At 42.9% G+C, this 14,927-nt stretch overlaps 2 protein-coding genes across 2 annotated transcripts in view; both read right to left on the bottom strand.

Moving 5' to 3' along the window:
* Nucleotides 1-14,927, bottom strand: part of LOC131696672 (zinc finger protein OZF-like) — a 164,056-nt gene that overhangs the window by 32,386 nt on the left and 116,743 nt on the right. The window lies entirely within an intron of this gene.
* LOC131724825 (piggyBac transposable element-derived protein 4-like) lies at nt 1,672-14,870 on the bottom strand. Its single transcript, XM_059017687.1, has 5 exons — nt 14,640-14,870; nt 12,413-12,610; nt 7,479-11,380; nt 5,234-5,431; nt 1,672-4,200 (listed from the first exon to the last, which is right to left on the bottom strand). Exons 4-5 carry the CDS (start codon nt 5,391-5,393, stop codon nt 2,057-2,059), a joined length of 2,304 nt encoding a protein of 767 aa, XP_058873670.1. The 5' UTR covers nt 5,394-5,431; nt 7,479-11,380; nt 12,413-12,610; nt 14,640-14,870; the 3' UTR covers nt 1,672-2,056.

Here is a 14,927-nt window from a genome sequence, read left to right as displayed (position 1 = left end):
CTTCGTAGTTTGTGATTATGATGTCACCCAACATAGCCGCCATACCACACAACCCATCAGCTTCTTATGAACACCAGTTAATCTTGGACCGTCCCTCAACAAGTACACCCAGTTTCAGTTCAGTTTCACAAAACATGCTTTACAGCTGAATCCATTTTCAATGACACAATGCAACCTTGGGGTTTTTGCTACTGTTTTCTTACAAATGCTGATATATTCAGCACTTCTGTATTTAAAACTCGCGTCTCATTAACCTGACCCAATGTTTGAGGCTGGTTGGAACAGTAAAGTAAGATTGTTCATCATTCTCAACTTCAAAAGGGCTTGACTGATCTTTGTTTGTTACTGTAGTTCTCTCAGATCACAGATCGCTGGAGAAGAAGTCGATGATTTTGGGTGTAAAACTTTACTAAATCATGTCAGAACTGCAGAAGAGTCTGTAAGGATTGTGGAAGCAACTATAATCATTTTATTACTCATCCTAAGCCATGTTATTGATGATACTTGACAACAGTGAGTAAAGTCAATTCAAACATATTTATTACACTTGCATTATACAAAGATTGGCATTCAAAGATAATCAGACATGCGGTAATACAGTTATTGCAATTACACCTCTAGACACGGCATGTCATTTAGTTTAATATACAGTTACAAGATAAGTTCACGATATCTACTTGAACTGGAGGTTTTCTTTCAGGACAGGAGTGATGGATGTCCTCGTGAGTCTCCCGGATAGCCCAACAATCTCTTTACTTCAGAGAGTATTTATATTAAACACAAAACACTACGTTTTACTCGACGGTAAGAGCTGACAATTCCGAAAAAGACAGGAGATTGTCAGGTGGTGTCGCCACTGCGCCCCTACCTGACCCATGCTCTGACAAGGCTTTCCAGCACACACTGCTTCACTGGTACAGTAGGTGGGTTCACTTCACACTACATGTGTCGTCACCAGTCAGGTGAGGTGAGGTGAGGTGAGGTCTAAAACCAGAACAGCCATGGTTGTTTTCATGTTGTCATAGAATTATATGTGAATTGGAAATGCTAATTAGAACAGTTGGAATATTAACACATATGGAGAGAGACAAGTTATTTATTGTGAACTCCCCCACACCCAACACCCCCCCAACACCCCCCCAACACCCTCCGCACCCCAACAACCTCCGCACCCCAACACCCTCCGCACCCCAACACCCCCCAACACCCTCCGCACCCCAACACCCTCCGCACCCCAACACCCTCTGCACCCCCCACCATCCCACCCCCAACACCCTCCGCACCCCCCACCGCACCCCCCAACACCCTCCGCACCACCCAGCACCCTCCGCACCCCCCACCATCCCACCCCCAACACCCTCCGCACCCTCCACACCCCCCACCACCACACCCCCCACCACCCTCCGCACCCCAACACCCTCCGCACCCCCCACCATCCCACCCCCAACACCCTCCGCACCCCCCACCACCACACCCTCCGCACCCCCCACCACCACACCCTCCACACCCCAACACCCTCCGCACCCCCCACCACCACCACACCCCCCACACCCTCCGCACCCCCCACCCCCAACACCCTCCGCACCCCCCACCCCCAACACCCACCATCACCCTCCCCACCCCCCACCCCCAACACCCAACACCCTCCTCACCCCCCCCCCACCACCACAGTATAAAACTATTTACAACTGTCATAGGCTTTTTTTAATTTTATTTTTGTTTATGAAGGACAATAAAACACGTGTTTGTTATGCTGGAAAATAAATGTGATGTATGTGTGCCGTAGCAATGTACGGAACCCCTAAAGGTACATGGAGTAAAAATTAAAATGGGAGGCCACGGTCATGAGATCATTGAAAGAAGACACACAATGTGCTACACAAGCATTTTCCAGCCAAGCAATCTATGAACTTTATAGATCTTTCATATCCATTCAGAGAACTTTTGAATCCTCAGCAATCAAGTTTGAAGTGGGTGTGGAAGTGTACGTGCAGATCCATTGCTACATGGATGATGACTGATGTCTTTTACAATGATGATAGTTTACACACAGAAATCATCTGTATTTGTCCATGGTGTGGAACCTTTCAAAACAGTCACCTGGGTGTAACCCTGGCTTCCTTGAGCAGGTTTTGCAGAACCACACAGTCTCTCTCCTCCCCCCTTTTTTCTTTCTGTCACTGCACACTGTGCAGTCTTTGGTGCTCTTCGATTCCTTTTTGGCGAGGAAATGTGGCTGTCCATTCAGTCTGTCTTCTCTGTCTACGGATGACGGACGACCGCGTTTTCTCGAGCCAGTGTTGCGAACATTTCCCACCAGTTGTACCAGTAAGGCTTTCCTGAAGGTTTTATGGCGGACCGGTAACTGTCCAGATTCTACCTTCATCAAATTGAACAGGATAGCACTGTTCACAATGGCTACTTCCAGTAGCCAAAAGAACATCTTCCTCCACCACTTCAGAGACTTTCTAGAGAAAGCGTAGCTGGCACAGTAGTGATCCGCCCGGTCCACTGCACCCATCTTGCTGGTGTAATCACAGATCACTGAAGGCTTCTCCAGCTCTTCAATTGCTCCTCTCTTGATGGTGCGTTGTACCTTCTCACAGTCACTGCCATGGAAGGTGCTCAACATGAGCACTAGCCGTTTGTCCTTCCATCCCAGCACCATGACCTTGTTGTCCTTGCTGAATGAGACTGGCTCGTTTGTTTTCAGTTTGAGACCTTGCTTCACGGGTGCTGGCAATCCTCTTCTGTTGGCCATTATTGTTCCAGTAAGGTGGATTTTTATTTTGAGCAGCTCCATGGCCAGGTCGTACCCCGTGTAAAATCTGTCTGTAAACAAATGAAAGCCGTGTCCGTTTGTTGTCCGCAGCAATGTTTTACACAGGTGAAGGACAATTCTTGATGAAAACTGCATGTCAGGTCTTGGCAGGGAGTCTGTCGTTGGGCTGCCAAAGTAAGGAACAATAGCAGAGACATAACCCGTTTCACAGTCAGCTAAAACAAACACACGCATCCCCCACTTGGTAGGCTTCTGAGGATTATAGCACTTGAAGATAATTCTTCCTTTGAAGCCAACGGTGCTCTCATCAATGCAAATGTCTCTACCTGGGATAAACAGCTCGCGGCATTTTGAGTCTATGTAGCTGACCACATTCCTGACCTTTTGTCCTCTGCTAACAAAAGCAGTCTGAGGCACCTGGGTGGGGGGAGGGCAAAGGTGCAGCATCCAAAATATCTGCAAGAAACGCGATCTCTTGAACACATCTTTGAAAAACGGCATTCTGTCGGGCCATTCCCCAGAGAAGTATTCTTTTATGTCCGTTTTTACGTTCAGTCCCATGTTCAGCACGACGCCAAAAAACGCCTTCATCTCAGGTAACGTAACAGGTTTCCAGGAGTTCCAAATAGAGTTGTGACATCGCGGTCCTGTTAGTTTTACACTCGCATGTCTGTTGGTTTCATTTACAATTTCAGTGCAGAGAGCGTCTGTGAAAAAAAGCTGAAAAAACTCCAGTTCGGTTCTCAAAGTCGTACTCCCTTGAAATCCCTTATTTCTCACAGTAAATGGGAGTTTTGTGAAAGCATCCGCGCTTACAGGTGCTTGTTTCCATCCCTCCTCCGGCTGTGTGTCTGGTTCGTGGTCACATTTCTCGGATTCCTCAGAGTCCTCATTAAGCAAAAAATTTACTGCCTCCTCGTCGCTGGATTGATCAAAATCATCATCCAAACCGCTTTCGTCTGGACTTTCTGCCTCATCCATCATCTGTGCAAGTTCTTCAGGCTGCAGTGACTCTCTCTGCCTGCTCTGTGCCAGTTTTTCTCTGTGCGTCTCAGTCTCTGTCTGTTCAATTCGGCTTTCCTCAGTTTGTAAATGGTCTATTTGGTTGTTTCCGCCTTCTCTCTGATCAGAGACGATTAGGGAATTAGTTGTCTTGGTTTTTTTCTGCCTTTTTCGGCAATGTCGGACAGGGTCCGACAACGGACTGGAAAGGGATTTTTGCGATGTCGGACCAGATCCGAAACAGGACCGCAAAAGGTCGAATACAGGACTCTCCTCTTCAAGGTGGACAGGTCCCAGCACTGTGACTTCTTCTTTGGCGAGGACAGGTTCCAGTTCAGGAGTCTCCTCTTTAATGTGAGAAGATGCCATTTCTGATTCTTCTCTTCTACCAAGACGTACCAGTGTCATACCAGTACCTAAAAAAAAACCAGAAGACATCTTTTTAATTTTACATATGATGCATTACACACCTTATAAAAACGTGCCCCCGAATGCCTGCTATTGACCACAAAGCACATTTTTTCATAACTTGTCTCAGCATTCTAACCTGGAGTGCACATTACAACATGGCATCTAATACAGGAGGTACCAACGGGTACCTGCACTCCTTAAAATCTAAAAGGAAAAAGAAAATAAAGAGATGACGAGCCTGAGAAAGCTGTAGATAGAGCTGGAGAAACTGCAAACATGCTGCTAAAGAATGCGGCTACAAGCCTTATGAAGAACAGCCCTGAAAGAAAAGAGCATGGAATTATCATGGATTCTCAGATAGAAGGGAGACCCTGATAGAAGTGGCTGAGGCATGGAGACCCCAGACAGGACCTGTAGGAGTCACCTGTGGAGTGCCCCATGTTAAGACTGCTTTGACATTTTCACAACTAGAAAGGTACAGTTCAAACTACATGCATAATATCAGTTGATGAACAATATTGAGCTGATGTGTGCTGTGCACTGATATCTACCTGGAGCAAAATTATTTTTGAATATTTAGATAATGTGTTATGTGACTTTGTGTCTCATAATTCAGTCCGTTGTACGATGAAGACCTTTTGAAATAGTAAACATTTAACAATGAAAAACATACATTTCTAATCTGTACATTTCTAAGCACGTATCAGGATATTCACATATTTACAGTCTGATCTTAAAAGCAATCCACTTTCATGTGTACAATCGTTCCAGTTTAGACTATTTGAGAAATAAACACTGTTTCCATGTAAATTAGGGCATCAAAAATATCATACAGTGACTTGGTGTTGCCACAAGCAGGTTCCAAAACTGGGGTGTAAATTATTGATGGGGAATGTAAACAAACTGGACTGTCAACAGCTTTCAGGTGAAGAACCCAAACTAAAATAAATGACTCCCTAACACAGTGTATTCCACAGGCTCTCTTCCCCTCTTTCAATAAAGCCCCCCTCTATAGATCCGCATTCCAGTGTCACTCACCTCTCTCAGTGATGCTAGAAGGTGGCGTTTCCTCCTGCAGGATCCGCTCATTGGCCTGGTCACACCCCAGCTCAGTCACTTCCTCCTTGATCTCAACAGTCCTGTCGGCAGAAACAACCCATCGAACAGGAAGCTCTGGGCTGATGTGAGCTGCTTCCATCTCAGAAACTTCCTTTGAGTGAGGCTGATCCGTTCTCACTGAAGAAAAGGAGACACAACTTTTAGATTGCACATAGTGTTTTTATTTGAATTTTCACTTTAGCAAACTACATAATGCATGAATCCAATAGTATTTAAAATCACACATCAAGCCTTATTTGAAAGGTTCTTGATATCTGCTGCACCTTTGTAATATGAATTCCTCTGTGACCTGCAACAGACTGAAGCATCTTTCAAAAGGCATGCAAGGCTACTCCACCCCTAAAACACGGGGATTCTTCTATTATGTAACGTTTGTTACATTTGGCCTGGCTCGACACTAACGATTGCAACGTGAAAATGAAGCCAGAGAGAATTAGTTGCGGGCAACCACAATTGTGTTCATTATCAGAGCAGAACCTGTTTAAATATAAAACCAGATCTTAAACTGACTTCTACTGCACATCTCTCTCTCTCTCCCTCTCTCCCCACGTGGACGATCTGATCATCTGATTCTCACAACATTCTCACCATTATCTGGATTATTATTATTATTATTATTATTATTATTATTATTATTATTATTATTATTATTATTATCATTATTATTATTTATTTCTTAGCAGAGGCCCTTATCCAGGGCGACTTACAATTGTTACAAGATATCACATTATTTTTACATACAATTCCCCATTTATACAGCTGGGTTTTTACTGGAGCAATCTAGGTAAAGTACCTTGCTCAAGGGTACAGCAGCAGCGTCCCCCACCTGGGATTGAACCCACGACCCTCCGGTCAAGAGTCCAGAGCCCTAACCACTACTCCACACTGCTGCCCATGTTTGCCGTATCTGTTCTGCAGAACCGATTTCCCAGTCTGCACCACCTAACAGAAATTTCAATGGAGGCTGTGCGGTCCAGTGGTTAAAGAAAAGGGCTTGTAACCAGGAGATCCCCGGTTCAAATCCCACCTCAGCCACTGACTCATTGTGTGACCCTGAGCAAGTCACTTAACCTCCTTGTGCTCCGTCTTTCGGGTGAGACGTAGTTGTAAGTGACTCTGCAGCTGATGCATAGTTCACACACCCTAGTCTCTGCAAGTCGCCTTGGATAAAGGTGTCTGCTAAATAAACAAATAATAATAATAATATTAATAATAATGGTGATCCCTCTTTCCACAGCGGCATGCGAGAGAGGATTCATTTTTATGACGCGAGAGAAAAGTGACTGGAGCCAACATGTTTTCAAAATTAATGTTCATATTCATGAATAAATATGACGCTGCAGTTAAGAGCTGGTTGAAATGGCTCGTCGGCCGGACTATAGGAAAGTCTGAACTGATGCAGCGTGTATGTGTGTCTGAAAGTGATGCTGTATACCACAATGAAATGTTCATTGTTTGTTGGCCTGGATAAGGGCCAACAAACAACAAATAATACATTTTAAGAAAATAGCCATGTTTATTTATTTATTTTTTTCGGGCAACTTAAGTTTCAATCCGGGCAAAGTGGATTTTTTCCCCCAGTTGCCCTCCAAGGTAACCGGTTAATAAAGTTAGAGTCGAGCCCTGTATTAGGCAAACCTTTATCAGACAAATATCTACATGCACGCGAAGTTATTATGGAACTTATCAACGAATTAACTCATGTTGCTTCATAAAGTCGAATGAAACCTGCCAAATAATGTTACCATAACATACTGAATTACAACATACCGCTTCGTAGTTTTATATATACTAAACGAAAAACTGGAAAAAACAAAACAACGCAACAACATTTCAAACCACGACATGAAACACTGCACCACGATTATGGTTTCTGGTATACTTGTAAGATGTCTCAATCCTAAAATTATCGGTGATGCAAAATGTTTAGATATAACCCTTCATAAATCTACTTCGGATTTTGTTTGTTGAAATTTAAAATTACGTTTGAACCCCACCTTCCTACACAACCCCTACCTGCGGTACACCCGCATCAAAAAGCTCTCCTGTAATTATACATGTAATTCAAATCGTGAAGTTGTGTTTTCAGATAACGTTTTGAAATCGACTGTACTGTACTATGAAAAAAAGAGACATGAATTAAACTACGACACGTTTTGTTTACCTCCCTCTCTCTCTCTCTCTCTCTCGGCGTAAAGTTGTTTTTGTTTCTTTCTTTAGTCGATCTGGAGACTTCTGTTTCTCATCTAAACCGTCACTTTAAATAAAACCATTCAGATGTAAACAAGAAAGAAAACAAAGTCTAAACTGTTAATAAATTAAGCACAACACAATGGCCCACACTCTCAAAAGAACGAGCAGCAGTTTGGAAAAACAAAGCCAATGATTGAACACGTGAAGCGCAAACCAGAGAGACGAAACCGGCGCCATTCCGGATCCACGGAAGGACATTTCGTGATAAAAACACAGCGCGGTCGGAGCCAACATGGCGGACTCCGGCATCCAGTTTCATACCCGCCTCTTCTCATCGCGATCCCGCCTTTGCCTCGAAGCTCAGCCAATCAGATTCGCATGCTGGGTTTAAAGGGGTTTCTTCATCCAATAATACGCGACGGCTCCAACCAGGCACGCCCACTGCTAGTGACGCAAATGAACCACACAAGTTATCAAATAATTTAAAAAAAGCGTATTACAAATAAAACTTTGATATTAAGAATTTTATTTGGGAGGGAGGGAGAGAGAAAAAAAATCCATATTGTGCTGTATTTATTTATATTCAAAACTAGAATAAATAAAAATCAGGCTGTGGCAAGAGTTAAACAAAATAATCACAAACACAAAAACAATTACAAAACCCAGGTCAGGCTGGGCGAGCGCCTTCACTGAACTGACGTTTTGGTTTAAATACATTTCTCTCCTCTCGCTCTCCCGTGCTATCCTCTGTACACCCACCACGAGTGCACAGAGCTGCGTGGTTTTATTTATACCGTGGCCGAGGGGTTTCACTAGCTGGTAATTATTCTATTACCCCTCTGCCACAACCGCGCCTCTGCCAGGACACATTTTAAAAGAAAACAAAACACTAACGAGCAAACGCACGGCTACACCTTCATATAAACACATAAATCCTAAAACAAATACCAAACAATAAATTGCACAGGGGCGGAGGGGGGGGGACCCCTTTCTAAAAATAAACAAATTATTATTTTTATTATTTCTTATCCAGGGCGACTTACAGTCGTAAACAAAAATACATTTCAAGAATCACAGTACAAGTATTAATACAATTAAGAGCAAGATAAATACAATGACTACGGTTCTAGCAAGTACAAGTGTGACAAAATACAATTCAATAATACAGCAGATAACAGTGTCAGTGATAGTTACATCAGGATACAATTACAAAATACTACAGATTAAACAACACTTGACAGATTACAGTACTCTAAAGTACAGGATTAGATGCAGTAAAATAGGGGGCAGATAACAGTACAGGAGACCTCCCCCTGTTACACAGGATACAACATTTTATTACAAAAAAATTATATTTTATAACCTACATTTTTTCTTTAATGAATTTAACATTTTATACAAGATAACGATCAGTAAACTACTGACAGTAAATTGTCATTACAGAAAGATGAAGAGAAAACATGCAAACTGTTCGGCCACATGAAATCAGAAAACATGACAAGATGCAATAGAAACAGTTTTATTTATTAGTTTATTTAGCAGACTCCTTTATCCAAGGCGACTTACAGAGACTAGGGTGTGTGAAATATGCATCAGCTGCAGAGTCACTTACAATTACGTCTCACCCGAAAGACGGAGCACAAGGAGGTGAAGTGACTTGCTCAGGGTCACACAATGAGTTGAGGTGGGATTTGAACCGGGGACCTCCTGGTTACAAGCCCTTTTTGTTAACCACTGGACCACACAGCCTCCTATTCCTCCTAAACAGTGAATGAAGAGTGAGGCAACACGCAAAATGATGACACTGAACAAGCACCCTGTTCACGTATGGAGACCCACTTTCTTTTTGGTTTTAACGGAAACAATCGCCTTTGGGGGAGTGCCAAATCTGAAAACAGTTCCGATTTCTAACAAAGCAAAGCGGCTTTGTGTTGCAGTCTGGAGCCATGCACACAATCAGGGTCTTGTGCTCTTTTCTGAATCTACGATAGCAAAGCCAGCAATTCCTTTTCGAGCTCGTCAGCTCCGGCACGTGGAGAGAGTGGAACGACGAGACGGGTGTGGAGGTTGGGGCAGGCGGTTTGTAAACGGGAACGCCATCATCATCTATATTTATACCGCCTAGCTGGCGACACAGGTTCTCTCTAAAATGAAGGTGTGTATAATTTTCTAATCGGGATGAATTTCCAGCTTCTGGGTGACGACGTTTCCAGTCCTGGAAGAGCAGGAAACTATTCAAAATCGCCATGTCCAAAAAGTGGAAGAAGAGAGTTTTCCACCACTTCGTGGATTTCATTAAGACGTGGTACGTGCCAATTCTTCGGTCAAGCTTGTCGACCCCGCCCATAAATTGTCTGTAATCATGAATGGCGGCAGGCTGACGCACCACCTGTCTCGACCAAACTCTATCCTTACGAGACAGCCTCGAAACCTCGGTGGAGTGGTTAGCGCTGTGGAAAGACGAGAGGCACGTTACCGTCCGGGTGTCTCTCCACTGAAGTGCTAAAATATTCCCCTCCTCTATCCTGCGCCATCGCATGTCCCCACGCTTGCTTCTACACTCCCAGGTTTGAAAATCCTTCATTACCGCAGGAAAATGTCGCCGTTTTATATTACACGTGCCGCACGCGTTGAAGCCGAGTCTGTTTAATTCTAACAATAACGCAGGAGACGTATAGAAGTAATTGAGCCAAAGATTGTAACCCTGGCCGACTAATGGATCCACTAACTCCAAAACTACTTTTTTTGCCAAGTCTGTAACCCGTCCATCACAACCACCAGTATATACATAAAAATCTACTGTGTAACCCGTGTCGGAAGTCGCCAAAACCCACAGTTTAAATCCCCATCTAGTGGGTTTATCTTTCATATATTTTCCAAACCCTGAACGACCCTTTGATTTTACCACGCGTTCATCCACGGTTAAATTTAGATTCGGCTGATACAGTTTTTTGCACGTCCGTTTGAGGTGATCTGATAAGTAACGGAGTTTTCGCAGTCGGTCCTCGTTGTTTCCAGCGTCGGGGTCGACGATATGCAAGGCCGCCATTATTGATTTGAAACGATCCCGAGTCATGAAAGCCTTAGCCCACAAACCGCGATGATGGGAAGCTGGACTCCAGTACCTATGGAGGTCTGGAAGGCGCACAATCCCCATGTGTATAATCAAGCCAATAAACTTCAGAAATTCCTCCGGTGTTACCTCATCCCAAGCACCCTGCCGATTCCCACGTGAGCGTTTGTCTGTGACAAGCCCCCAACCCCGAGCGTTGGTGAACGCGCAAATATCAGCTACTACTGCCTGCGTAAAAAACAACGAAAAAAAATCGATTTCGCGGGTCATTCTAGATGTGGAGGATCGGAGAGCCTGACTTGTGTTTCCTAAGTCTATGCCGATGGGACGTTTTGGTGTAAAAGCCAGAGGTGTAGGTGCTTCAGGATCAGGGTCATCATAGGTAAGAAAAGCATTTGAAGCATGCAGTGGATCAGAAACAGAAGAAACAGAAGAGCTCTCCTCTTGAATATGGACTGATTCTAGTACAGGACTCTCCTCTTTAATATGGACTGATTCTAGTGCAGGACTCTCCTCTTTAATATGGACTGATTCTAGTGCAGGACTCTCCTCTTTAATATGGACTGATTCTAGTGCAGGACTCTCCTCTTTAATATGGACTGATTCTAGTACAGGACTCTCCTGTTTAATATGGACTGATTCTAGTTCAGGACTCTCCACTTTAATATGGACTGATTCTAGTGCAGGACTCTCCTGTTTAATGTGGACAGGTTCCAGTTCAGGGGTCTCCACTGTAATGTGAGAAGATGCCATTTCTGATTCTTCTCTTCTACCAAGACGTACCAATTTCATACCAATACCTAAAAAAAAACAGAAGACATCTTTTTAATTTTACATATGATGCATTACACACCTTATAAAAACGTGCCCCCGAATGCCTGCTATTGACCACAAAGCACATTTTTTCATAACTTGTTTCAGCATTCTAACCTGGAGTGCACATTACAACATGGCATCTAATACAGGAGGTACCAACGGGTACCTGCACTCCTTAAAATCTAAAAGGAAAAAGAAAATAAAGAGATGACGAGCCTGAGAAAACTATAGATAGAGCTGGAGAAACTGCAAACATGCTGCTAAAGAATGCGGCTACAAGCCTTATGAAGAACAGCCCTGAAAGAAAAGAGCATGGAATTATCATGGATTCTCAGATAGAAGGGAGACCCTGATAGAAGTGGCTGAGGCATGGAGACCCCAGACAGGACCTGTAGGAGTCACCTGTGGAGTGCCCCATGTTAAGACTGCTTTGACATTTTCACAACTAGAAAGGTACAGTTCAAACTACATGCATAATATCAGTTGATGAACAATATTGAGCTGATGTGTGCTGTGCACTGATATCTACCTGGAGCAAAATTATTTTTGAATATTTAGATAATGTGTTATGTGACTTTGTGTCTCATAATTCAGTCCGTTGTACAATGAAGACCTTTTGAAATAGTAAACATTTAACAATGAAAAACATACATTTCTAATCTGTACATTTCTAAGCACGTATCAGGATATTCACATATTTACAGCCTGATCTTAAAAGCAATCCACTTTCATGTGTACAATCGTTCCAGTTTAGACTATTTGAGAAATAAACACTGTTTCCATGTAAATTAGGGCATCAAAAATATCATACAGTGACTTGGTGTTGCCACAAGCAGGTTCCAAAACTGGGGTGTAAATTATTGATGGGGAATGTAAACAAACTGGACTGTCAACAGCTTTCAGGTGAAGAACCCAAACTAAAATAAATGACTCCCTAACACAGTGTATTCCACAGGCTCTCTTCCCCTCTTTCAATAAAGCCCCCCTCTATAGATCCGCATTCCAGTGTCACTCACCTCTCTCAGTGATGCTAGAAGGTGGCGTTTCCTCCTGCAGGATCCGCTCATTGGCCTGGTCACACCCCAGCTCAGTCACTTCCTCCTTGATCTCAACAGTCCTGTCGGCAGAAACAACCCATCGAACAGGAAGCTCTGGGCTGATGTGAGCTGCTTCCATCTCAGAAACTTCCTTTGAGTGAGGCTGATCCGTTCTCACTGAAGAAAAGGAGACACAACTTTTAGATTGCACATAGTGTTTTTATTTGAATTTTCACTTTAGCAAACTACATAATGCATGAATCCAATAGTATTTAAAATCACACATCAAGCCTTATTTGAAAGGTTCTTGATATCTGCTGCACCTTTGTAATATGAATTCCTCTGTGACCTGCAACAGACTGAAGCATCTTTCAAAAGGCATGCAAGGCTACTCCACCCCTAAAACACGGGGATTCTTCTATTATGTAACGTTTGTTACATTTGGCCTGGCTCGACACTAACGGTTGCAACGTGAAAATGAAGCCAGAGAGAATTAGTTGCGGGCAACCACAATTGTGTTCATTATCAGAGCAGAACCTGTTTAAATATAAAACCAGATCTTAAACTGACTTCTACTGCACATCTCTCTCTCTCTCCCTCTCTCCCCACGTGGACGATCTGATCATCTGATTCTCACAACATTCTCACCATTATCTGGATTATTATTATTATTATTATTATTATTATTATTATTATTATCATTATTATTATTTATTTCTTAGCAGAGGCCCTTATCCAGGGCGACTTACAATTGTTACAAGATATCACATTATTTTTACATACAATTCCCCATTTATACAGCTGGGTTTTTACTGGAGCAATCTAGGTAAAGTACCTTGCTCAAGGGTACAGCAGCAGCGTCCCCCACCTGGGATTGAACCCACGACCCTCCGGTCAAGAGTCCAGAGCCCTAACCACTACTCCACACTGCTGCCCATGTTTGCCGTATCTGTTCTGCAGAACCGATTTCCCAGTCTGCACCACCTAACAGAACTTTCAATGGAGGCTGTGCGGTCCAGTGGTTAAAGAAAAGGGCTTGTAACCAGGAGATCCCCGGTTCAAATCCCACCTCAGCCACTGACTCATTGTGTGACCCTGAGCAAGTCACTTAACCTCCTTGTGCTCCGTCTTTCGGGTGAGACGTAGTTGTAAGTGACTCTGCAGCTGATGCATAGTTCACACACCCTAGTCTCTGCAAGTCGCCTTGGATAAAGGTGTCTGCTAAATAAACAAATAATAATAATAATATTAATAATAATGGTGATCCCTCTCTCCACAGCGGCATGCGAGAGAGGATTCATTTTTATGACGCGAGAGAAAAGTGACTGGAGCCAACATGTTTTCAAAATTAATGTTCATATTCATGAATAAATATGACGCTGCAGTTAACAGCTGGTTGAAATGGCTCGTCGGCCGGACTATATGAAAGTCTGAACTGATGCAGCGTGTATGTGTGTCTGAAAGTGATGCTGTATACCACAATGACATGTTCATTGTTTGTTGGCCTGGATAAGGGCCAACAAACAACAAATAATACATTTTAAGAAAATAGCCATGTTTATTTATTTATTTTTTTCGGGCAACTTAAGTTTCAATCCGGGCAAAGTGGATTTTTTCCCCCAGTTGCCCTCCAAGGTAACCGGTTAATAAAGTTAGAGTCGAGCCCTGTATTAGGCAAACCTTTATCAGACAAATATCTACATGCACGCGAAGTTATTATGGAACTTATCAACGAATTAACTCATGTTGCTTCATAAAGTCGAATGAAACCTGCCAAATAATGTTACCATAACATACTGAATTACAACATACCGCTTCGTAGTTTTATATATACTAAACGAAAAACTGGAAAAAACAAAACAACGCAACAACATTTCAAACCACGACATGAAACACTGCACCACGATTATGGTTTCTGGTATACTTGTAAGATGTCTCAATCCTAAAATTATCGGTGATGCAAAACGTTTAGATATAACCCTTCATAAATCTACTTCGGATTTTGTTTGTCGAAATTTTAAATTACGTTTGAACCCCACCTTCCTACACAACCCCTACCTGCGGTACACCCGCATCAAAAAGATCTCCTGTAATTATACATGTAATTCAAATCGTGAAGTTGTGTTTTCAGATAACGTTTTGAAATCGACTGTACTGTACTATGAAAAAAAAAGACATGAATTAAACTACGACACGTTTTGTTTACCTCCCTCTCTCTCTCTCTCTCTCTCTCTCCTCTTTCTCTCTCCTCTCTCTCTCTCTCGGCGTAAAGTTGTTTTTGTTTCTTTCTTTAGTCGATCTGGAGACTTCTGTTTCTCATCTAAACCGTCACTTTAAATAAAACCATTCAGATATAAACAAGAAAGAAAACAAAGTCTAAACTGTTAATAAATTAAGCACAACACAATGGCCCACACTCTCAAAAGAACGAGCAGCAGTTTGGGAAACAAAGCCAATGATTGAACACGTGAAGCGCAAACCAGAGAGACGAAAC

This window comes from Acipenser ruthenus, chromosome 57, assembly GCF_902713425.1.
Source record: "Acipenser ruthenus chromosome 57, fAciRut3.2 maternal haplotype, whole genome shotgun sequence".
Classification (NCBI taxonomy): Eukaryota; Metazoa; Chordata; class Actinopteri; order Acipenseriformes; family Acipenseridae; genus Acipenser; species Acipenser ruthenus.
This window is presented reverse-complemented; position numbering and strand designations above follow the sequence as displayed.

What these genes read in the sequence shown, in the direction of transcription:
- LOC131724825 (XM_059017687.1), bottom strand. Translation starts at nt 5,393, where the DNA reads ATGGAAGCAGCTCACATCAGCCCAGAGCTTCCTGTTCGATGGGTTGTT. An exon ending in TTCTAGCATCACTGAGAGAG is followed by an intron (nt 4,201 to 5,233) that starts GTGAGTGACACT and finishes GTTTTTTTTTAG; the next exon opens with GTACTGGTATGACACTGGTA.